The following is a 24,941-nucleotide window of genomic DNA, read 5'->3' on the forward strand; positions in this document are numbered from 1 at the left end:
ATCACAAAGAGTTGGACCACGACTAAGTGGTGGAACAACAAACCTGCCACAAATCTAAATAGGACCTGTGGTTGCAGGCTCCAGCATCTGATGGTCCTTTCCCTCGAGTCCACCTAGTAGTAACCTCAGAATCGCTGTAGCTCATCTGAGGGCTTGGGTGTGGGGCTGGGGAGCAGTGTAGAGAATGGGGCTTAGTACCTTAACCATCTTCACTTTTCTCATTTGATGTTCACGTCTTCTTACAAATATAATATAACATATTAAAATAGTTCAAATGTTTTAAAAGATATGTCAGGAGCACCCATGTCTCCACCACCCAATTTAGGAGCCATCTGTGTACCAGATAAGAAGGACCAGTCCATTCCCCTCCAGAAGTAACACAACCGTAAAATTCTGTGTCTTTCGCCTAACTTCGTATGTTTACTACCTTAGTTGTTGCTGTTGTTTAGTCGCTCAGTCCTGTCTGACTCTTGTGACCAATGACCCCATGGACTGTAGCCCAGGTTCCTCTGACCATGGGATTTTCCAGGCAAGAATACTGGAGTGGGTTGTCATTTCCTTCTCCAGGGGATCTTCCCCACCCAGGGATGGAACCTGCGTCTCCTGCTTGTCAGGCGGATTCTTTACCACTGAACCACCTGGGAAGTCCTTATTATCTTAGTATTTATCCCTAAATGCTGTGGTGATTTACATGTGGAAGATTAATCATGGCTCCCGTAGCCTCTAATTCACGGATTTCCTCTGAATACCCTGAGCCCGCAGCGGTTCGTTTGGCTGAGCCTCCATGAAACTGGCTGACTTTCCAGACCCGGTTAAAGAAACTCACGCAAGAAAGGGCTGGGAGAAGGGGAGGGAAGGCGGATGAGGGCTCTCGGCCGCTCGTGAGGAAGGTGTGTGAAGTTGGCTTTTAGTTTTTAGGACAAATCCAGCAGCAATTGGTTCCCTTCCTTGTGGCCTCCGCTTGACCTCGGAGAGTGGGTGTCCCGCCCCGTCCTGTGGCGTGGGCGTTCCTGAGCAGGACGCGGCGGCGGGAGACTCCCAGCCCTAGCTGGAGCGCCCGCGGCAGTGCACCCGCGGCCCTTTGTCTCTCTCGGGCTCCCGTCCACCCGCCCCGCCCCTGCATTACCATTGGCCGCGGCCCCGGCCCGGGGCGGGGGGGAGAGAGTGAGGAGGCGGGGCCGCGTGGCGTCAGCGCAAGATGGCGGCCTCGGCAGCGGTGTTCCTGCGATTGCGGAGCGGGCTCCGGCAAGGCGCGCGGGGGCTGTGTGCGAGGCTCGCGACGCCGCCCCCTCGGGCCCCGGACCAGGTGAGCCGGATGGGGTTGGCCCCGGGGTGCTGGGGCTCCTTCCTGTGGTTCCAGGCGGACCGGGGCCGCCCGGGGCTTCTGGAACGCAGCACCTCAGGGTGCTGAATGGAACGCCACCCGCGTTTTGAGTCTCTCCCCCGCTTCCCGGGGTTAGCAGCGCTTGCTTCCCCGGGATAGATGCTTGGGGACTCAAGTGTGTCCTCTGAACCTTCCTTACCTCCTCTGGATCCCACCTCTTCTGGACCCCACCTTCTCGACCCCACGTGGGCGCGGGGGAAGGAGGGGTCACCTGCTCTCCTGTCTCTGTGACTGTTCAGGTAATACTTGAGGGGGAGGGGCCCGGGACACTGGAGTCCCAGCCTGGCCTCCCGGGTATTTTCCCCGCCATGGTGGTGGTGGTGTTGCTCGGGCTTCTGATTCGACCTGCCTCCATCTTGACAAGAGACCCTGTCCTTCTGACCTCCGGGTGCATTACTTCTGTGCCCTGCTCCCCAAGTCTCAGCAAGCGATTGCCCCTCCCATCCGTCCCCCTCGATACACCGCTACTGTGAGCTCCAGACGTCGGGAGGACGTCCAGACTCCCCGTCCTATCCTCTTGCGTGGCCTTCAGTGGCTTGCTCCAGGAATCTTAGTGTTCAGTCAGGGTCCCTGATCGTATCTCCCTGCCCTGCTTCCCCACCCCCGCCCCGGGCCTGTAGGATCCTGGGCACCGGGCTTGTCATCTCTTGAACCCCTGGGATCCTAGCGCCAGACTATTAAGTTCTTGACCTTTCTGAGAGACCCAGTCTCCTACCTGCCCCTGCAGGGCCACAACACCTGGAGGCCATATGGGTGTCCTCTTCCTGGCTCTCAACCTTGATTTTTCTTGGACCAGGGTGCTGGAACCACCCCGACCTTGTTTCCTCTCTTGGCCAACCTACCCCCTCTCAATTGCAGGCTGCAGAGATTGGGAGCCGAGCAGGCACTAAGGCCCAGACCCAGGGACCACAGCAGCAGAGAAGCTCGGAGGGTCCCAGCTATGCCAAAAAAGTTGCACTCTGGCTCGCTGGGCTGCTCGGGGCTGGTGGGACCGTGAGCGTCATCTATATCTTCGGTGAGGAACATATTCCTGTCCCCCAGTTATGTTCTGTTGCCTTTCTATTCTGCTGGGGGGACTGCCCCCTCTTTCCCCTAAGGACTTCACCCATCTTCTTTCCCTGGCTCCTCCCGCAGGGCAGCCAACTGGAACTTGGAAATGAGGGAAATCCCCCTACTCCTCCTCTGCTCAAGGTTCTATTTCTTCTAGTTGGTTCCTGTACTAAGCTATAGGGAGTCAGTTTAAAGGGGGGAAGGAGAGGTCTAGACTAGCCCCCTAAGCTACCTCTTCCCTCAGCACCCAAAATTCCAGTCGTCCCTCTAGTCCCTTTATTCCTCAGAGACCCAGGAGACCCTGCCCCAGCCCTCCTTGTCTCAGAGGCCCAGGTATTCTGGCTACCAGCCCCTTCCTCTCTCTCAGGAGACCATATCTCTAGCCCCCTTCCCTCAGACCCAGGAGGCAAGGCTCTCTTCCCTCTTCCTCCCATAAGTCCCAGGAGACCAGGCCTCAAGTTTCTCATTCATCACTATCTCCCTTGCAGGAAACAACGCTGTGGATGAAAATGGTGCCAAGGTGAGTGGGAGAGAGACCCAGAGGCCTTACCAGGGGTTGCATCCTGTGGGTCTCCTCCCGTCTGGTCTGTTCAGGCTCCTTTCTGTTCTGGAGTGAACCCTCCCTCCCAGGGACCTTTGCCTGCTCCTCCCAGGGCCCCAGAGATTCCTTGTCTGGGTTTTGCCTCTGCCGTCCCAAACCCTTCTTTTTTCTCTCTACCTCCCAGATTCCCGATGAATTCGACAATGGTGAGTATACAATCGTAAACTCTGGGGTCCCCTGATCCTCTCTATTGTGCCCTCCCCATTTGGTGCCCCCCCACTTCCACTGGGAGGTGGGGGAGTCAGCAGCTGTATGGCTTGGGGGAAGAGGAGCATACAGAACTCCAGTCCCCTTCCCTGGCCCCTCAGCCCAGGAGCAGATGGTCAGGGACAGTGGGGGAGGGGAATCCTGGGTAGGTGGGATTGCCTGGGGGAGAACTGGGCTTTCTCTGCCAGACACATGGCTTCCTGTGCCTTAGATCTGAGCATCTGCAGCCCCTCACCCCCTTCTTTATGACAGCCTCTCTTTCCCACCAGGCCGCACCCCATCCAGCTCCTCGTTTCCAAAACAATGTTTCCTTCCTCCCTCCCCGCCTTCTGATTAGCCAGCTTTTAGGGAGTTTCTGACAAATTGGATAGTAGAGGGGAGCTGCCAATTCTATCACACCTGGTCCTTCCCAAGAGAAATATAAAACGGGTAGGTCCAGAAAGCCACTTGTTTGTGCTGGGGATGTTTGCAAGCCGGCATGTTATCATGTTGGGGTTTTAAACTCGGCAGGTAGCTAAGTATGTGTTAACTGGGCAGATGTAGAGTCATACTATTTTAAACAAGTCAACATACTGATTTAAGGTGAACAGGCAAACCTGTAGGTTTAAAGTGTGTGTGTTCACAGCTTAAGTGGTGTTTCAGTTTCAAAAAGACAGGTCTAGAGATAGTAGTTTAACTACACTAAAAATACTGTATTGAAATAGGGAATCATGTAAGATTCTGTTTAAACTGGACTTGGTGTATTCCTTTAAACCAGGATTTGCTAACCTCAGCCATGTTGATAGCTTGGGTCATATAGTTCTTTGTCGTAGGGGGTGTCCTGTGCATTGTAGGATGCTTAGCAGTGTCTTGGGTGTCTGTCCACTAGATGCCAGTATTGTGACAACCAAAAATGTCTCCAGACATTGTGAAGCTTCCTGGGAAGCAAGGAACAAAATTGCTTTTTAGTTGAGAACCAACTAGTTTAAAGTATATAGATGGTGTGCTAAGTTGCTTCAGTCATGTCCAACTCTGCGACCCCATGGACTATAGCCTGCCAGGCTCCTCTGTCCTGGGATTCTCCAGGCAATAATGCTGGTGAGTCTCTTATGTCTCCTGCATCAGAGGTGGGTTCTTTACCACTAGTGCCACCTGGGAAGCCCATACAGAGGTGTGTGTATATTTATCATGGCTTACCTAGATTCCACATACTTGCTTAAAGTGGGCACACCTGGAGACCTAGAGATTCAGAGTTGACAAAATATACTGCCATAATGTTAGCAGATTCATTTATACATATGTGGGATTTAGGTGGGCAGATACAGCATTCTGTTTTATACCTGGGGTGATGCGCGGATATAAGTACTCAGATTAAAACTTGACAGGTGAATAAAAACATTTGTTCCTACCTGGCAGTAGGTTATGTCATTCCCTTTTGCCTTGGTTCTTGGAAATGAGCTATTTCAAACCAGGTGGGTGTTTTAGGCCTCTTTGTATCTGGTAGATAAATAAACCCCTAGTTTGTCCAGGGGGTTGAGCAGCAGCTTATCCTGGAATCCCTTTTTGCCCTGGTGTTCTCCTAGATCCAATTCTGGTACAGCAGTTGCGCCGGACATACAAATATTTCAAAGATTACAGACAGGTGAGTAGGAGCCCTGGGCCGCAGCCCACCCACCCCCACCAGCCTCCCATCCCTGTTGTCTGAGTGCCCAGACCTGGTCTCTTTTTCCACAGATGATCATCGAGCCCACCAGCCCCTGCCTTCTGCCAGACCCTCTGCGGGAGCCATACTACCAACCCCCATACACACTGGTCTTGGAGCTCACTGGCGTCCTCTTGCACCCTGAGTGGTCGGTGTGTCTTGGGGAAAGCAGCGGGTTGGGGACACCACATAGGCCCGGGTGGCTGGCTTGTGACATGGTCGAGAGCACAGATGCTGGAGCCAGGCTGGGGTTCAGCCCCCATTCTGCTCTGTGGTCTTGGGGAAGAGGGGTCACCCCTCCTTGCCTTGCGTTCCTCACCTGTGCTGCTTCCCAGCCGTAGGTTATTGCATCTGTACCCTGGCACACAGTCAGTGCTGGAGGGGAGTCAGCTGTTACTGTGGGACCCGATCCTGCAGACTCTTAGACCCTCAGTTGCAGCCCTGTACCTGTGAATCCCTTCACGAACCACAGAGACAGGAGAGAATACTCTAGTCTCAGTGCGTCACTGTTCTCACTGCATTTCCAGCTAGCCACTGGCTGGAGGTTTAAGAAGCGTCCAGGCATCGAGACCTTATTCCAGCAGCTCGCCCCTTTGTATGAAATCGTCATCTTTACGTCGGAGACTGGCATGGTGAGGGCCCGGGGCTGGGCTGGGGTGGTTGACGTGATAAGACGTGAGGGAGAGCTGCAGGGCCAGGGCTCAGCCTGACCTTGTTCTCCCCCACGCCCCACCCCCAGACTGCCTTTCCACTCATCGACAGCGTGGACCCCCATGGCTTCATCTCCTACCGCCTGTTCCGGGATGCCACGAGATACATGGATGGGCACCATGTTAAGGTGCCACGTGGGGCTGTGGTGGCCTCTGGGGTTTGGGGCAGGGCTGGCACTTGTTTGCCTTGGGATCTGTTGCTGTGACTGGTGATAGGGGTCCAGGGGTCTGTGGGGCTGTGAATTGGGTCTCTTTATGGGTTGTTGTCCAAATACCCATGCGTCTTGATGTCTATTGGGTTTCTGACTGTCTTGGTGGGTCTGAGGGTCTATGGAGTTTTTCAAGGTTCAGAGGGACATGGGTTGTCATGGAGGCTTTTGAAGGCTCTGTCTTGGTGCCTGTCTTTGTGTGACTCCATGTTTGTTGCTGTTGACCAGTTTGCACCTCTACCTGTGAGAGGTTCACAAACTTGCAGCCTGTCACAAACACCAGAGGCCCGTGGTTAAATGCACAAGTGCCCGCCTCCCTCCCCAGGGAACCTCTGAATCAACCTGTCTGTGTGCCGGGGCTCAGGTCCAGGAGTCTGTGTGACTTGCTCCCCACTCCCTGGAAGGTTGAGGGTCATCATCCCAGCCTGGTCTTCAAGAGGCTCTTTCGTGGTGCTCTCAGTGTGTGCTACCAAGTGTGTGTGTGGTCCGTCTGTCTGTCTGCCTCTCTCCCCCTCTTTGGTTTCCTGCCTGGAAGAGAAGGAGCACAGGCCTTGACCTGACCTTTCACCCACTTTCAGGACATTTCGTGTCTGAATCGGGACCCAGCCCGAGTAGTAGTTGTGGACTGCAAGAAGGAAGCCTTCCGCCTACAGCCCTACAACGGCGTTGCCCTGCGGCCTTGGGATGGCAACTCCGATGACCGGGTCTTATTGGACCTGTCTGCCTTCCTCAAGAGTGAGGCTGACCCCTGACCTCCTGACCTCTGACCCTGAAGCCCTTGACCCCCAAGAGGAATGACGGATGCTTGATCCTGGCTTGTTTTTTTATGGAAAACTGGGGATTTAAGATGCAGGAGATCCATAAGCATCTTGCAGTCTTTAGAAACTTCCTAGAATGTTGGGGATGCTCTTCTGGAGTGGTTAGAGGATGCCCAGGAATGTTCAGGGGGAGCCCTTTTAGGCAACTGAGAAGGGTGCAAGTAACTCCAACCACCCCCCCAAGTCTGACCTTTACCCTTGTGGGCCCCACCTCCTTCTGGCCTTCAGCCTGGCTGACTCCCACCTGCTGTGTTCACAGCCATTGCTTTGAATGGTGTGGAGGATGTCCGAACCGTGCTGGAGCACTACGCCCTGGAGGAAGACCCACTGGAGGCTTTCAAACAGCGGCAAAGCCGGCTAGAGCAGGTGGGTGCTCAGATCCCCAGTGTGGGTGGGGGATGTCCCATCAGATCCCCAGGCTCTTGATGGAGGAGCTCTAAGCAACCTGTCTCCACTCTGGCTGTGTGACCTCATTTCAAGGGCCTGCTCTTCCACACCACCCATCCCAGAAGGCCCTTGTAATGAGGAGTGAATAGATCCTACAGGCTGCTCTGAGGACAGGAGGCAGGAAACGCCAGGCATTTGAGATAGGTCCAGAGACCTTGAGGGTTTCCCGGGTGGCTCAGATGGTAAAGACTCTGCCTGCAATGCAGGAGACCCAGTTTGATCTCTGGGTCAGGAAGATCCCCCTGGAGGAGGGAATGGCAACCCCCTCCATTACTCTTGCCTGGAGAATTCCATGGACAGAGAAGCCTGGCGGGCTCCAGTCCACAGGGTAACAGAGTTGGATACGACTGAGCAGCTAACACTTCTGTCTCTTTTTTCAGAGACCTTGATGTTCTGGGGGCCCTGGTATTTTGTGGGGTGGGGGTTTGGATCAGGTCTGGGAAGAGGGATCCTTGGACACTTGGCCCAAGGTTTGGGCAAGTTCTGATGACCTTGGTGTGATCCTCATCATTTGTAGATGGGGCTAAGAATATAGATTGAGAAAGAGATTCCCAGGCGTCTAGGCTCAGGTTGACCAGGTTTGGGGTTGTGTTCCTGGCTGGTGCTCCTGAGGGCACAAAGGAAGGATCCCTGGAGATTTGGGCCTGGCATCCCTCAGCATCCAGACAGGGGTCTTAGGGCTCAGGACTGGGCACCAGGGGCTCAGGGAGCAAGATGATGTCATCTGGGGAGGGCCTGGGCTAGGTCCCCAGGGTTCAGGGGACAGGGGTCATGAGAGTACCTGGGATTTGAGTCTGGGCTTCTGTGGCTCACAGCTGGCTTTTTACAATGTCTGCCCACAGTCTTTGCAGTCTGGTCTCATCCTGTGTCTGGGCTGGTGTTCTGAGATTGTGGGTAAAGGAGTCTTGGGCTGGGCAGAGGTTTAAGGAAGGAGGTGGCTCTCAGGCTGACTCTGCTCTCTGTCTGCCCCCAACTCCAGGAGGAACAGCAGCGCCTGGCCGAGCTCTCCAAATCCAGCAAGCAGAACCTCTTCTTCAGCTCTCTCACCAGCCGCTTGTGGCCTCGCTCTAAACAGCCCTGACCTCTGGGCCTCCGCAAACTCAGTGCCTGGGTTCCAGGCCCGAGGCCCAGCACTCCCAGACCATGGCTTGGGCAACCACGTGTCCAATAAAGTTAATCCCAGACGGCACACTCCAGTGTCCAGAGGGTCTCCAGATGGGCGCGTCAGGGTGCAGTGCGGGACACTGGGGGACCCCGTCCCACAGTGGCTGATCAGCTGCCGAACACAGAGTGGGTTGGTCTTTGACCCTGGCCTGGGAATCTGAAACCCTGGGCAGGACCCTGCCCTGCCCGCGTTTTCCTGTGTGCCTGCGTGTGGTCTGCGCAAGTGTGTCTCCCTCTTTGGCCCCAGATTCCCTTCGGAAAAAGAAGAGAGGATGGCGCTGTGGGATTGGAAGACAGGGAGCCACCAGGCTATGTAAATGTATCAAGTGTTGGCTTGTGGGGCACCGTGGACCAGAGATGCCTCATGTCAAGGGGGCAGCTGCTGCGCGGCTCTGCCGGCCGGGGCCCTAAGGTGGGCCTGGAGTTGCTTGATCTGATTTTTCAGTGGAAGGCAGGAACAGGGATGTTTATGTTAAATCTCTCAGTTTTAAAATGTTGGCTACTAACTCTGCAGACTGTAGCAGACCTCTGCAGCGGAACTTCCCACCATGTTCACCCCGTGTACTGGCCAGTGCAGCTGCCAGTGGCCATGGGGCCATGACGAACTTGAGATGCGGCGAGGGTAACTGAAGGATGAGATTCTTAATTTTGTTTCTTTTTAATTAATTTTAAATAGCCACCTGCGGCTCCTGGCTCCTGCATTGGACAGCACATTTGAGTATCATTTAAGAGTGTGAATTCCACCCTTTGTTTTTGGAGGCACAGAGTCTCAACCACTGGACAGTCGGGGAAGTCCCTCCAGACTCTTAAATAATACCCAAATCCAAGTTCAGATCCAAGCCCTACCACTCCCTGACTTGTGTGGTCACAAGCAAATGAGCGAGTTAACTTCTGTGCTCCGTGCCTCAATTGCCACATCTGTGAAATACTAGTACCCACCTCACAGGCTAGGCTTGAGGGTGGACTCAGACCCTCCACAGACACTCAAGATGGCAGCTGCGGGGGACTCAGAAGCACCTTTCTGCCTCCCTTTCCTCAGCTCTAACATGGGGGTGATGATAACACCTGTCTTGGAGTGGTCGTGAGGAGTAAGTGGGACAGCTCATGCTTAGGCTGTATGTATGTTCAATGGCGCTCATTGTTGCCAGGCCATATTGGTTCTTCACAGGCTGAACTGTCCTGTCCCATCTTGTCGGGGCTCCCCCACCAACCTGCTGGCTGTCCTAGCCTCCTGCTCCAGCCAGTGTTCAGTGCTAATACTGGTTAAATACTTTTAGAAAGCTCTTCCCTGGTATTTGTTAAAATAATTAAAATGTATTTGAAACTGTGCAGGCCAGATTGAACTTCTGAACTCTGGTAGATTTTTTTTTTTTTTTTGGTAGATTTTTTTTAAAGCTCACAGATGTCTATAAAGAATTAAAAATTGCAGTTCCCCATCCCCACCTGGAAGTGTTGCCATAAGATATACCATTTGTAATCCAAGAGAGAGTTTCCCAAAATCCAGGACACCCTAGCTTGAGGGCATCTGCAAGACTGAGGGAGGGCCTGTGTTTTTGCACATAGCTTTCAGAGTTGGAAACTCCTAACAATGCAACATATTTGGGGCTCGTGATGCTGGGGAGAGTGGATTGTGGACGGAGGGAGCTGTTGCAAGTGAATGTTCACCTACCATAGGAGGTGACACACGGAACCTTCTGAACTAAGACTCGGATCTGTCCACCCACGGGGCATGAAAGGAGGAAGTACCTCGGTTCATTGGCCTGTAGCCCCTGGGAATTAGGGCTAGCACTCGGCAGTGCTTCAGTCCACTGGGTTCCCACAGGCGTTTTCCCCACCGCTGTGCTGGTTTGGGGATGGTGTAGTCAGGTCACAGCTGCTCAAAGCTGGAGGGGAGGAGAGGGCATTTGACTTGTGCCAGGTGGTCTCTCAGACACTGCTTATGTGACATGGCCTTGGGTGTTTATATTAAATGCTCGGGCTGTATCAGGGCATCCTTCAGTTGGCGGGACTGGGCCAACATTAAGGCATAATTCCCAGGGTGCACACCACTCACAAGTCACGTGACCCTGGGCAAAGTCTCAGCTTGCTCATTCATAAGAGGTTAATAATAGGACTTCTCTCAGCAAATATAAGTACCAACTACCAGGCCTCATTTTAGGCACGAGGGTGCATCAGTGAACAAACTAGAGAAAAAGCTCTGCTCTCAAGGTGATGTTTTCGTGTAGGAGACAGAAAATGGTCTGATTGCTTGGGGTAAAATAAATGCATAAAGAAAAGTATGATAAGGAGATAGAGTGGTTTGGGGACTGAAGTACTGTTTTAGATTGAATGCAACAGTCAGGGAAGGCCTGGAAGGATGTGTTTGAGCAGAGATCAGAATGAAATGAGGCAAACCATGGAGAGATCGGTGCCAGGCGTGGTCATCCCAGGGCCTTTGCACTTGCTATTTCCTTTTCCTGAACTTTTTTTGAGATCCATAGGGCTCACTCCTTTAGGTCTTTGCTCAGATGTCACCTCAGCATGGCCTTCTGTGGGCTCTAAGGTGGGCACATAAGGGAGAGTCCTAAATAGCCAAGAAGATGTTTGGAAAGCCCTTAAAGTACACATGTAGACCTGAGAGAATTCACAGGAAACATGCCTGGCACAAACCCTCAATAAAGGCTGGCGGTTTTTACAATCTTTAAAATTTTTGAGCTGTATCAGACCTGGAATCTGTTACCTTTTCCAGTTACAATTCAGGGTAGGAATTTGCCTTCTCCAACAACTAACGGTTGTCCAAACTCCATGTAAATATCTCCTATGATGGGATGCTCAGTGCTCCACCTATCCCAGAAGAGGGCCTGATTTGCCTCCCAGTAACTGTAACTATCTACAAGGTTCTATGGCTTCGGAGCCACAGAATTTGTTGAGTATGGGGAACGTGTCAGTCAGTCATGTCCAACTCTTTGCAGTCCCATGGACTGCCAGGCTCCTGTGTCCATGGGACTCTCCACGCAAGATCCTGGAGTGAGTAGCCATTCCCTCGAACCCACGTCTTCTGCATTGCAGGCAGATTCTTTACATTCTGAGCCATCAGAGGGATCTCAGAAGTCCAAAGGCGCTGGGGAGCCAGGGAAGAGTCTATGTAGGAGAGGGCCCTGGTCAGATGTGTGCTTAGAAAGACCTTACGAGCCACAGTGGTCAGGGCTGGTATAGAGGAGACATTGGGGGAGTGGGGCTGTGGGAACACAGAAGAGGTGCCTGACGCCCTTGGGGATTGTTTGGGAAGGCCTCCTATAGGAGGAGAAGTCTGAATGGTAAGAACAGAATTAAAGAAGGAAGTGGAAAGCATATACAAGTAGAAGGAAAAATCTGTGCAAAGAAAGCTGAGATGTTCTGCACAATTGACCACGGCCCGCCCCTGCCCAAATCCTCCCTTGACTCCCATCCTCAGGATGAGGAACAAACTGTTTAGATTGAGTTCTTTCATTCATTAAAAATGACAGAGCCCTCACTGTATGCCTGGCTCTACTGAGCTGTGCTGGATTGAGCACCTTTTCCAAAAGAAAAATATGTACGTATATAACTGAACTTGTATTTTTCTTTTTAATTATTAGCCTCAAAGTAGGATTTTTTTTTTTTTTTTTTTAAATTCTGGGGCGGGGGGAGGGGGGGTGAAGTTTACTACATCTAAAGGGCTTTGCTCAGCACCTGGCACGGAGTAAAATGATTATGGCCAGAGGGCTGGAACATCTGCTCTAACTGGCTGGCCTTGAGGACTCCTGGAATACTAAGGGGCTTCTGGAGGGCGCGGGGGTGGCCCCCTCTTCCATTCATCCTAGAGTGGAGGGAGCGGGCCCCTGATCCGTGAGGACAGAATTTCCTGCCCATTTGCTGCTCACACCTTCCGGAGGCCAAACGGGCAGCCCAGCTGCGGCCCCAAGGGGGAGGGGCGCGGCCGCCCGGCAGATGGCGGCATTTACATACAGCTGGGAGTCCCCTCTGAGGCGGGGCGTCTGGTGCGTCTGTGATGGGGCGGGGGTTGGGGCGGGGGAGGTTGGGAGGATGGCTTTGTTTTGGGGAGGGGAACATACTTGAGCAAGCAGGCATACACACGCACACACGGGTCCACAAAGAACACTGGATCTTCATCCTAGCCACACAGGGGTACACCCCTGGACCTTCCACACCCAGGCTCCACACACAAATCCTCAGTCATTTACAGCCTCCCGAAGACCTTACCATGTACACAAGCCCAGCCACCTAGAGGCACCTGCACAGACCGCAAAGTCACAGGTTCCTACAGCTACACAGGAGCTCACATTCACGCACTCAACTGCACGGAGAGACACCTACACAGCCACGGCAATCTCAGAAAGTCACACAACCGTGAAATCATGTCCATCGTCATTCTCCCACGCAGGTGTGTGCATGCGACCGCCCCACCCCCACCCCTCCCGCCACCGCACACCGCACACACAATCTGAGAATTATTTACGACTCACAAAGAGGTTTAACCATACAGTTTCAGGCACACATGGAGCTACACAATCTCACCTAGACACACAATCACAGTCACGTGTACCCTCTCCTTCCTGTAGCTCTTACTCTCACCACACACATACTTACTGAGTCTTAAAATCATATCCAACCTGACACACGAGCTTAACCCCCATCCCCACCCTGTCCTCAGTCACACAAGGTTGTGCCCACAACGGCATGTAAGATCACACACTCACTACATTGCCTGTGTCCAGGACAGGATCTCACTGTCGCTCCAGCGCGCTGCTCTCCTTCCCCTGCGACCTCCTCCCCTGGGGTCCCCCGAAGCCCGCGGCTGCCCGAGGGGGCGGAGCCGTCCTCTCAGATATAAGGCTCCGGAGCCCGCAGCTGCGGCTCCCAAGGCCCCCCAAAAGGCCATGGTCGCCCCGCAGATGCCCCAGCTCCTCTCCTCGACGGTGATCCTGGCGCTCTTTTTCCTTCCCCAGGTCAGAGCCGAAGTGGAAAGGGGGGATGGGAGGGACGGAGACCCGGGGGTCTTCAGGACAGGGCGCGGGGCGGATGAGACGCGTGGTTCCCCCCGGTCCCCCTCACGCGGTTCCCCTCTCCGCCCCAGGCACAGCCGGCCGGCGTCTTCGAGCTGCAGATCCACTCTTTCGGGCCAGGACCAGGTCCGGGCACGCCGCGGTCCCCCTGCAAGGCCGGGGGCTCCTGCCGTCTCTTCTTCAGGGTCTGCCTGAAGCCAGGGCTCTCCGAGGAGACCGCCGAGGCTCCTTGCACCCTGGGCGCGGCGCTGAGTGCGCGCGGACCGGTCTACACTGCGCAACCTGGAGCGCTAGCGCCGGAACTGCGGCTGCCGGACGGCCTCCTGCGCGTGCCTTTCCGGGACGCGTGGCCGGTGAGACCCAGCCCCGGGGCATTCCCGTGTGGAGGCCTCACCAGAATCTCGGCTGCCATCTGCGCTCCAACTTCCAACACTCTGCCCTCCTGGGACTCCAAATTCCCAGTACCGCTATCTCGAATTCCACATTCTCACACGCAGAAACCCTACCCATGCGTGCATGCTCAGTAGCTAAGTTTTGTCCGACTCTTTGCGACCCAATTTTCTGACTCCAACTTGCCCTCTAGGGATCCCCAATCCACCCTCCCCCCACCCACATCTGGAAACCCGAATTCCCAGAACCCCATGCTCACCTTCTGGAAATTCTCAATTCACAGAACCCTCCTCACTGGGGATCCCTAAACACTGGGATCCTAATTTTATCCCAAAATTTCCTTGCACCTGGGGACCCTTCTACACTCTGTCTTGGGTACCCCCAATATCTTCTCACCTTATCTCACACCTTTCAGTTGGGGCCTTTATCCATGACTTTTTCACCTCCAAAATCCTATTTCCCATCCCACAACCCCCAAAGCATAGGGGCGAACACAGGTTTTTTAAAATTCTAGACACTTGTCCTTTTAGGAAAGTGACTTTCTCTTTTCCAGCCTCAGCTCCCTCATCTGTAAAACAAACAGGGGACCATCATGGTACATCACAGCGGTCCCTTTTGAGGGATTCAACTAGGTATCTTGAGTTCCCACATAGTGAGTGCTCAATTGTTATTGTTCATTCACTCAGTCGTGTCCGCCTCTTTGTGACCCCATGGACTGCAGCACACCAACTTCCCTGTCCTTCACCATCTCCCAGAGTTTGCTCAAATTCATGTCTATTGAGTTGATGCCATCCAATCATCTCATCCTCAGTCATCCCCTTCTCTTGCCTTCAATCTTTCCCAGCATCAGGGTCTTTTCCAATGAGTCAGCTCTTCACATCAGGTGGTCAAAGTACTGGAAATTCAGCATCAGTCCTTCCAATGCTCAATAAAGACAGCCGAAACAGTCATTCCTTCCCTGGGCCAGTCCCTGTGGGAATTGTCCTGTCCGTGTTTAGCATCCAGCACGGTCATCACTCTTTACCCCTAAAGTCTGGCCTTGACCGGTACCTGTCCTGACCACTGTCTTTCTTCTTTTCTCGCACCTTCCTCCACCCAACCAGGGCACCTTCTCTCTCATCATCGAAACCTGGAGAGAGGAGTTAGGTGGACAGATTGGAGGTGAGTGTTTTCAGTTCTGGCTCTTTGCTGCGGAGTGTGGGGGCTCCAGGGAGTTGGGGCATGATGTGAGGTCAAGGAGAGTGACGATGGGCTGTCCATAGGGTGGGGTGTTCACAGAATTGCTGCCCCCATGGTGTCGTCACAGTTCTAGAGTGTGGTGCGGGGCGTTGACAGCCCCAGGACTCTTGGTGTGTCGATGCGGAAATGTCCTGACATCTAAGTGGGTTGGGGGCCAGGAGAAGCTCTCTTACTCTCTTGGAATTGAGTCAGTGGGCCAGGATATAATATTTAACAGTCACCATCTGATTTTGAGAACCCAGGGTCCAATATGAGTTACTTTCTTGTTCTTGTATGCTGAGCTCTGTCACCTTGCCTACATAGAGGGCCCCAGGAGCCCTTTGGGACGCTGCAGTTTCACCAGAGAGGTTTCAGGGAGGGACAATGGAAGATCTTAACCTTAATTGGAGGGGAACTTTGGTGCTATATAAGACCCACAGTGGGGGGGGGGTCTGTCACCATTTTCATATAAGAAGATCCTGAGGCACAATTTGGAGGTGTTTTGACCTCACTTCAAAGACCGTCATTGTCCCTTGGCCATAAAGGGGTATCATATGTCCCAGGGTGGTTAAGAGGTCTCTTCACTACTTTAATATACAAAGATCCTAGGGCAAAATACAGGGGCATTTAAGCTTTGGGAGAACCGTTATGATGATAACGGTCATCGGGATCGCGTCATCAAAGATCCCCAGGGCGCACTGGCGGTGTTTGCAGCCTTGCTAAGTAACTGTCATCCTCAGCACTCAAAAGGCGTCTTTTGACCTCCTTGAGATGGGCAGGGAGAGTGCGAGCCTACTCCCTCCGTCGTCTCCAACCCGAGACTGAGCCGGGCCGCATCCCAGCACATCTCCCTTCTCCCCGCAGGTGCCGCCTGGAGCCTGCTGGCGCGCGTGGCCGGCCGGCGTCTTCTGGCAGCTGGGGGCCCGTGGACCCGGGACGTGCAACGCGCAGGCGCCTGGGAGCTGCGCTTCTCCTACCGTGCGCGCTGCGAGCCGCCGGCCGTCGGGGCTGCGTGCGCGCGCCTCTGCCGCTCGCGTGGCGCCCCCTTGCGATGTGACTCGGAACTGCGTCCTTGCGCGCCCGTTGAGGAAGAGTGCGAGGCACCGCGTGAGTCCGGCATTCAACCTCACCCCATCCCGTCACGGCCCCCAGGCCCCTTTCACAACCTGGTTACCCGCTTCAGGGAACTGGGGACCCGAGAACCCCTCCCCAGTTCCACTCAGGGTCTTCAGCCCGCTCCCAGGATCCAGCTACCACCTTCAGGGAAAGCCCTACCTGGACACTCCAGCCCCGTTCCCTCTTCCCAGCACTGTCTCCCCCAGTTGGAATCCCACACCCATTTCCCATCTTGTATCCCCAGTTCCTCCCCTAATCCATACTCACACCCCTTTCCCGGTGCTCGGACCCCAAAGCTTTTCTAATTCTGGGGCTTTCCTACTCCTATTCAGGAACTTGGGAATCTCCTCTCATTCCCCACCGCCCTGCCCCACCAATCCCCGCTCCCTGCGATTGCACTCCAGACCCCACTGTGTTCTGAAGCTTGGGATCCCCACCTACCTGGATACCCCAGTGTCTGAGCCCCTAGAGCTCCCAGGCTTACCATATCCTCCCAGACCCGCCCTAATCCAAGGCCCTCCCATTTCCCCTGAGAGGCCGGGGTCCCTCCTCAATCCTCAGTCTTCTTTCTTCCTTCTCCTCTCTCCAGGCTCAGACCTGGGAGCCCCCACTCCATTCTCCTTCCAAAAGCACAGACTCTGGAACTCATTGGTCTGGGTTTTAAATCCTCTCTCTACTGCTTCCTTGCTGGGTGAATCACCCCGCCTCTAGGGGCCCCAGTTTCCCTGTCTGTAAACTGGGGGTCTCAATACCAGGTAGCCCAGTGGGTTGTCAGTCACAAAGATCAGAGGAGGGATGCAGGGAAAGTGCTCAGAATCGTCTCTGATTTCCTATCCTCCTGACTCTGCCCTTCAATATTCCTCTTCCCCTCTGCCTCTCCTTCCCCCCACAGCGGTGTGTCGAGCAGGCTGCAGCCCAGAGCACGGCTTCTGTGAGCAGCCTGATGAGTGTCGATGCCTGGAGGGCTGGACTGGGCCCCTCTGCACAATCCCTGTCTCCAGCAGCAGCTGCCTCAGCTCCAGGGGCCCATCGTCTGCCACCACTGGATGCCTCGTACCTGGGCCTGGGCCCTGTGATGGGAACCCGTGTGCCAATGGGGGCAGCTGTAGTGTCAGTATCAACCCTCCTGCCTCATCCTGGACCATACTTTACTCGGGGAGTCCCCTGTCTGGGGCTCCATGACACAGCAGCCTCAGGGAGGCTAGCTATCAGGGAGGGCTTCCTGGAGGTCTCCAGCCTGCATCTGGGGCCCTGAAGTAGGATGAGGTGATGGGGGTTGGAGAGAGCAGACCCAGTGGGTGGCAGCTAAAGTTGTGGCTGTGGGAATGCTGAGGGATCCTGTGGGGCAGGGAACAACTCAGGGCTCAGGTAAGTGTGGTGGGACCAGGTGGGTTGAGGATTCGGGATGGGTGACCATCAGAGACTTCCTGGAGATGGGCCGGGGCTGGGCTTCTGAAGTCCAGTTTGGTGGATGGGGGGTGATTGGAGAAGCTAGACCAGATGAGTGGCCTAGGCAAAGCAAACGTGGTGGTGGGGGTGAGCCTGGGATGAAGCAGAGCTCAGTGAGGGGGACAGTGACAAACACTCAGTATTCAAGTTAGAGGGAGGGTGTGAGAAAGGGAGACCCAGGGAAGGCTTCATGGAGGAGGCGGGCTTAGAGCTAGGATCTGGGATTAGGCCTGGGCCATGCAGGCAGCACCAGGGAGGGCAGACAGGGCGGGCAGCATTTGATCGGCAAAGGTATAGAGGCTCTCTCTGGGCCTCCAGAGCCTCCCCTCTGTGGGGCTGGGTGGGCAGACCCAGAAACACAGAACAGAGGGGTTGTCTTGGCCCAGGGACTTCCCCAGGAGGCCTCTGTGACCTGGGAGGTGGGACTGGACAGGGAGCAGCCCCCCAGTGACCCAGAGTGAGGAGCAGGATAGAGTTTCACTCCAAGGGAATGCTGATCCCAAGTCTTCTTGCCTGTGCCCAGGAAACCCTGGGGTCCTTCGAATGCACCTGTCCCCGAGGGTTCTACGGGTTGCGGTGTGAGGTGAGCGGGGTGACATGTGCGGATGGACCTTGTTTCAATGGTGGCTTGTGTGTGGGGGGCGCAGACCCCGACTCTGCCTACATCTGCCACTGCCCGCCCGGTTTCCAAGGCTCCAACTGTGAGAAGCGGGTGGACCGGTGCAGCCTGCAGCCATGCCGGAATGGTGAGGTGGAGAGAACAGAGTGATGAGGGATGAAGGTGGGGGACCCTGCATGGTCAGTGGGCAAGAAAAGGGCTTGGCTTACACAGTCCTGGGCGGGGGAGGGGGATCCTAACTTTGCCCTGAGGCCTGAGGAAGTGATCCCCCCCTCCCACCTTCCCAGCCTCAGTTTGTTCTGTGAACTGGGTGAGATGATAGTCCTATCTCAGAAATCTTTGTTGACCATCCACTGTGTGGCAGGCCCAGTTCTGGGAATGCAGTAGGAAATGAGATGAAAACCCCTACCCTCATAGAGGAACTTCCCAGGTGGCACTAGTGGTAAAGAACCCACCTGTCAATGCAGGTAGACATAAGAGACGCAGGTTTGATCCCTGGGTCGGGAAGAGAGCATGTTATCAGTCCAGAGGGGAAGACAGAGTCGTCCTCAGAGCCAACAGTGGCTAAGGGAGTGCAGGGCTGGGATGGAGGAAGAATCAGGAGTGGCTTCCTGGAGGAGGGGGCGCCTGAGTACATCTGAGAAGAGAGCAGGGGAAAAGAATGGGAGAAAAGGAGGAACAGAAAGGGGGGGAGGAGGAAGCATGGGCAAAGGCAAGGTGGTTCAGACCCGTCGTTCTGGAACTGTTAACTGTTTCAGTACAGTTAAAGCCGAGACAAAAAGAGACAAGAAACAGAACCAAAGAGGTATGAGGCTTAGTCAATCCAAGACCACTCGGGGGGAAAGGAGGCAGGCTGGCTTTCCAGGCAAACTCCCAGAGCCCTTGAATTAAACGAGATAGAGGAGGCCCAGAGAAGAGGTGAGGGCGGGGATTTCCGAGCTGAGAAAAAGAAGCGCGGGCGGGTTGGGGGAGCCGCTACCCTGACGCTCCCTTCCCCACAGGCGGACTCTGCTTGGATCTGGGTCACGCCCTCCGCTGCCGCTGCCGCGCCGGCTTCGCGGGGCCGCGCTGCGAGCACGACCTGGAAGACTGCACGGGCCACACCTGCGCCAACGGCGGCACTTGCCTGGAGGGAGGCGGCGCGCGCCGCTGCTCCTGCGCGCTGGGCTTCGGCGGCCGCGACTGTAGGGAGCGCGCCGACCCGTGTGCCGCGCGCCCCTGCGCCCACGGCGGCCGCTGCTACGCGCACTTCTCCGGCCTCGTCTGCGCCTGCGCGCCGGGCTACATGGGCGCGCGGTGCGAGTTCCCGGTTCACCCCGACGGCGCGGGCGCATTGCCCGCGGCCCAGCCCGGCCTGAGACAGGGGGACCCACAGCGCTTCCTTTTGCCGCCGGCTTTGGGACTGCTGGTGGCCGCGGGCTTGGCCGGCGCTGCGCTCTTGCTGGTCCACGTGCGACGCCGTGGCCCTAGCCGGGATACTGGGCCTCGCTTGTTGGCGGGGACCCCGGAGCCATCGGTCCACGCTCTCCCTGATGCACTCAACAACATGAGGACGCAGGAAGGTCCCGGGGACGGCCCGAGGTGAGGGGCTCGATCGCAGACGTAAGCCTTGTGCTCCTTGGCTGCTTTCATCAATCTCTGTGGTGCAATTGGCCTGAGTCCTTGATGGACCTTCCTGATTGGTCCGTTTCTCTCCAGCCTTTTTCTGGTTGGGTCGTTTCACAAGTCCCTTAGTTGGCTTTGGGTTCCTCTCTGTGGCGGGTGGGAAAACAGGATGTGAGAATTTAAAGGGTCTAGATCTTACTTTTCTCCCCCGTAGCCCGTCCTCTGACTGGAATCACCGTGAAGATGGAGACGCTCGTTCGATTTACGTCATATCTGCTCCTTCCGTCTATGCTCGGGAGGTAGTTAACCCACCTCTCCCCACTCTGCGCACTTTAGGCACAATGGACAGAGGCAGCCCCTGCTTTAGCTGTAGATCCCCTTTCTCTATAAAATGGGTGTGGGGTGGGGGTGGGTAGAGTCTCTGGAAGATTCTAAAGGCCACTTCTCAGTTTTGACTTGATTTAGTTCTGTTTGCATCCCTTTTACTGTCCTTTTGAGCTCCTTGGCATCTTCTGTTTAGATGACGTTTGGGCCTCAAGAGGTGGGGAGCTTCGAGCTAGAGCTTCGCCACTGATTTCCACTCACTGGAGAGAGGGAGGAGAGGCAGAAGGGCAGTCTCCCTCCCCCTTATTTTGGCCCTACCCATTGGCTTGGGGGATCTTAGTTCCCGTTCAGGGATGGAACCCAGGTCTCCGGCATTGAAAGCCTGGATTCTTAACCACTGGACCGCCAGGGAAGTCCCAGAGGCAACACTTTCTAATGCTTCCTACTTATTCTGTTTCTAGGCTTGACCTGGCCCTTCTCCATCAGCACATGGAGACAGAAGCTGAATGTTTTTGTTTTCTCTGCTTCAGACACTTTGGAGTTCAAGCTGGAAGGGGTGACGGGGAGAATTTTGCCATTGGACGTTTTACATAGTGGTTATTTATATCCTGTGTCTCTTTCTCTCCCCGTCCCTCCAGAGACATCTATAAAAGCTCTTAGTCTGATCAGCTTTGACTCATCAAGTTGAGTGCTTTGTGTGTGGTGTTGGGGCTGAGGGAAGAGATTTTTGTCTCCTGAGAAGAATAATAGGACTCTGTTGCAGAGGGTCGGAAATAACTCAAAGTTGTTTAAATAAACAAGAGAACTTATTAGTTCATAAAATTGAAAATCCCGTGGCAGGTGTCGCTTCAGCAGGACTGAGTTCAGAGGCTCAATGTTTTTCTCCAGTTGTCTCTGGGAGGACTTCATATGTCGGATGGATGGGCCTTCACTGCCCCTGGCTTGTCACGTGGCCTTACTTGAACTAGTGGCCAGACAAGTATGACTTATTTTGATTGGCCAGGCTTGGCCATTTGTCTGGTGTGTGGCGAGGATTAAGGTTAGCCTGTTCAAATCACATGGAATATGTGGGCAAAAGAGTGTCCCTTTCTCTACCAAAAGTCAGGGTTTGTTATTAATACTAGATGTAAGTACTGTACGTGGCAGGCAAACAAACAGAACCAGTTGGTGAGAACAGAAAGAACCTATTCTACAGAGGAATGGGAGGCTCAGAGAGTAGGGTACTTGTTGCAGCTCCTTCCTAATGAGATGGAGCAAATCTAAGATCTAGTAGAGAGGGGGATATCTTCCTAAATTTGAGGACTGTCCTAAAACAGTGCATCATACATCTAATACTACTTCGACCACTGAAGCTATAAAACGTCTGCATCAGGACTTCTCTGGCTGTCCAGTAGTTCAGACTCCACACTTCTCTGTGTGGGATGGTGCAGCCAAATAAATAAATAAATGAATTTTTTAAAAAGTCTACATCAGCCAATTTCTGCCAGTCTTCCTCCCCCATATTTTCTAATGGCTGGGATAGTGCCCAAACACCTTTGGAAATGAGCAAAAGCATAGGGGTGAAAGATGAGAGAACAGTGAGAAAAGTAACAACAAATGAAGGCGTCCTACTATGAAGGACATCAACCAAGGGATCCACATATTCTTTTAAAATTTTTTTTATTGAAGTATAGTTGATTTACATATATTCTTTTAATTTAGTCGACAGATACCATGTTGAATACATACCGATATGTACAAACTCCTCTTTCATGTTTCACCATATTGAATTTCTGTGTTATGAGCATAATCTGTACCATTAAGGAATATGGACATTGAGGACTTCCCTGGTGATCCAGTATTTAAGACTTCATGTATCCAATGCATGAAGCTCAGGTTTGATTCCTGGTGGGGAGCTAGGATCCCACATTTCACATGGAACAGCCAAAAAGTAAAAATTAAAGAAAAAAAAGGGGGGGAATATGGACATGGAAGCAAAAGCCTATCATCAAATAAAATTTAAATTGAGATTAAAGACAGACATCAACACCAGCCCCATTATTCCTTCAAAGACAAGTTGCTTTTCAGAGCCCAAGTCTTTGCTGCCTTGAACAAATTATGCCATCTGCCCAGAGTGCAGAACTCAGTTTAAAAGCAAAGATGGAAAAGATAACGTTACCCTCATCATGTGTTTTTGATCAACGACTGCGTAAAATCTGAAAGCGGGCACTGAATCCCACGGGCTCCCTCTTTGCTGTAGTTCCTCGTGTTAAGGATGCCTTACCTGTCTCAGAATCTTGGCGCCGTTGCTGTACACATCTCTGAGTCATCACAGGAACATTACTGGCTGGATTATCAAAGCGCGATGGCCAGAGTTCTGATTCACCACCTTAAGGGAAGAGTCCCACACCCAAGTCAGCAGGCCCTTTAAAACACAGGCTTTGTTCCATGGCTTTTCCTCACAGGCTGCTGTAGGCTTAGCCTAAGCTAGCAGCTTCTGGGGCAGAGAAGACCATCTTGGATGATCAGTGCTTGCAGGGAAGATGAAGTTCAGTTCAGTTCAGTTCAGTTGCTCAGCCGTGTCCGACTCTTTGCGACCCCCATGAATCGCAGCACGCCAGGCCTCCCTGTCCATAAAGTTATTCTGGTCCAAATCCTTCACTTTAAAGGTGAAAGGAGGGAGAGCCCCAGAGGACTAAGGTGTAAGGTTTTCCACACCAAGGAGGAACTGGTCCTTTTTTTCTCTTTTGGCAGAGCTTTAAATCTCAGGTGTACACTTACTGCATTTAGCACAATGACAATAGTAAATAAAGTAACCTAAATGACCACTCCACGAAAAAAGCAAAAACAAAGACAATTCCCCACCACCTCACCTAGCCAGAGACTTCCCTGGTGGTCCAGTGGTTAAGAATCTGCCTTGCAATACAGGAGTTCGATCCCTAGTGGGAACTAAGATCCAGTATTCCTCAGGGCAACTAAAGCCTGTGCACTGCAAGCTTACCAGCCTGTGTGCCACAGCTGGAGTTCATAGAGTTCAGACTTCATAGAGTTCATAGGCTACAAGTAAAGATCCAGCATGCCACAACTAAGATCCGATGCAGCCAAAACAAACAAAACCCAAAGCTTGCAAACACACAGAAATCCGACTGCTTTGGTTCAGATCTTGGTTCTGCCACTTATTCAAACAAGTCACTTTACCTCTCTCTTCTGTAAAATGAGACTAGTAATAGAATCTGCTTCAGAAGTTTGTGAGTAGTGAGTTAATAACTACAAGCATTTTATAACAGGCTGGCATATGATAGCTGCTCAGTAAATGTTAGTTCTCAATATGCTATAAAAGGAAAGCCTATTTCAAGTTCATTTCACAGAGGAGCAAACTAGAGCCCAAAGATGTGGTAGAGGCTTACCCAGCATCACACAGAAAGTTCAGTCTTTCTTGATCCTCCTGGTTTTGGGAACCCAGGCCCAAAATTTAGCACAGGAAGGACTCTCAGAGGTTGAGAAGCACTGTAGGCTTCTGCCTGAAACCCTTCCATGAATCTGAATAAGGTCTGTACCTGACCTAATAGTATTGGAATAGTTGGTTTTGATAACGTACTGTGGTTACTTAAGATGTTGTTATTGAGGAAAGCTGAGTGAAAGTTACATTGGGATTCTCTGTACTGTTTTCCCAACTTCTGGTAAGTGTTACAACTGTTGCAGGGGCTTCCCTGGTGGCTCAGTGGTAAAGAATCCACCACTTGCCAATGCAGGAGACACGGGTTCGATCCCTGGTCTGGGAAGATCCTACATGCCATGGAGCAACTAAACCCATGTGCCACAACTTCTGAGCCCATGCTCTAGAGCCAGGGAACCGCAATTGCTGAAGCCTCTGCACATCCCAGAGCCCATGCTCCTTAACAAGAGAAGTCACTGCCGTGAGAAGCCTGAGCACCACAATTAGAGAATAGTCCCCGTTCACTGCAACTAGAGAAAAGCCTGAGCAACAGCAGAGACCCAGCACAGTCAAAAATAAATAAAATTATATTTTAAAAGCTGTTTCAAAATAAAAAGACATTTGTTGAGTGCCTACTGTGTGCCAGGCCTTATTGTAGGAGCTGGGGATTCAGCAGTGAGCCAGACAAGTTCCTACCATGGAGGAGCTCACAGTGTGATAGAGCCCTGTACCCAGGATTCTGTGTCCAGACCCTGGAGTCTGATAGCTGTGGTTTGAATCCTGGTTCTGCCACGTACCAGCTATGGGCATATGTATAGCATTCAGTGCTAGGTGAATGTAAGATCTGTTATTCTTCTCTAGGTCACCCTCATTCTGACCTCACTGGAATGTCACTGTTTGGTAAGGGGTATATCTTCCCCTGTGCTTTGCAGGTGGCTCAGTGGTAAAGAATCCACCTGCCAGTGCAAGAGACACAGGCTCCATTCCTGGGTCAGGAAGAACCCCTGGAAGAGGAAATGGCAACTCACTCCAGTATTCTTGCCTGGAGAATCCTATGGACAGAGGAGCCTGGTGGGCTACAGTCCCTGGGATCCCAGAGTCTGACACATGCATATCTCCCCTACTGGACAGGGAGCCTGATCTCCGGACCTGGTCTCCTGACTGCTGTGTCCGAAGAGTCACCCAGCTCAGGAGGGCGCACATTGCAGGCACTGGACAAACATACAGTGAATGCCTGAACATTAAGGATATTGGCAACTGGAGGTAGGGATTCAGGGGATGGGATCCAGAGGTCCCTGCCCCATCCCCGGCTCTGGTGCTGCTGCTGCTGCTGCTAAGTCGCTTCAGTCGTGTCTGACTCTGTGTGACCGACCCCATAGACGGCAGCCCACCAGGCTCCGCCTTCCCTGGGATTCTCCAGGCAAGAACACTGGAGTCGGTTGCCATTTCCTTCTCCGATCCCCGGCTCGGCGGTAGAATCCGCGCACCCAATGGAACCCCGCGCAACAGC

At 53.3% G+C, this 24,941-nt stretch overlaps 2 protein-coding genes across 2 annotated transcripts; both read left to right on the forward strand.

The window, feature by feature from the left end:
• Positions 1-1,190: 1,190 nt before the first annotated feature.
• Positions 1,191-8,296, forward strand: TIMM50 (translocase of inner mitochondrial membrane 50). Its single transcript, XM_086352471.1, has 11 exons — positions 1,191-1,306; positions 2,243-2,399; positions 2,923-2,954; positions 3,160-3,181; positions 4,805-4,863; positions 4,956-5,075; positions 5,451-5,555; positions 5,663-5,761; positions 6,421-6,577; positions 6,920-7,026; positions 8,087-8,296. The coding sequence occupies exons 1-11, from the start codon at positions 1,199-1,201 to the stop codon at positions 8,186-8,188; spliced, it is 1,068 nt and encodes a 355-aa protein (XP_086208597.1). The 5' UTR covers positions 1,191-1,198; the 3' UTR covers positions 8,189-8,296.
• A 4,873-nt stretch (positions 8,297-13,169) lies between these two features.
• On the forward strand, positions 13,170-20,684 carry DLL3 (delta like canonical Notch ligand 3). The gene is made up of 9 exons (XM_086349391.1): positions 13,170-13,238; positions 13,367-13,648; positions 14,789-14,846; positions 15,768-16,010; positions 16,912-17,129; positions 17,992-18,214; positions 19,089-19,668; positions 19,907-19,991; positions 20,478-20,684. Exons 1-9 carry the CDS (start codon positions 13,170-13,172, stop codon positions 20,481-20,483), a joined length of 1,764 nt encoding a protein of 587 aa, XP_086205517.1. The 3' UTR covers positions 20,484-20,684.
• Positions 20,685-24,941: the final 4,257 nt, after the last annotated feature.

Source organism: Bos grunniens, chromosome 18, assembly GCF_055505025.1.
Source record: "Bos grunniens cultivar Pamir isolate PY7600 chromosome 18, Bosgru_T2T1.0, whole genome shotgun sequence".
Taxonomy (NCBI): Eukaryota; Metazoa; Chordata; class Mammalia; order Artiodactyla; family Bovidae; genus Bos; species Bos grunniens.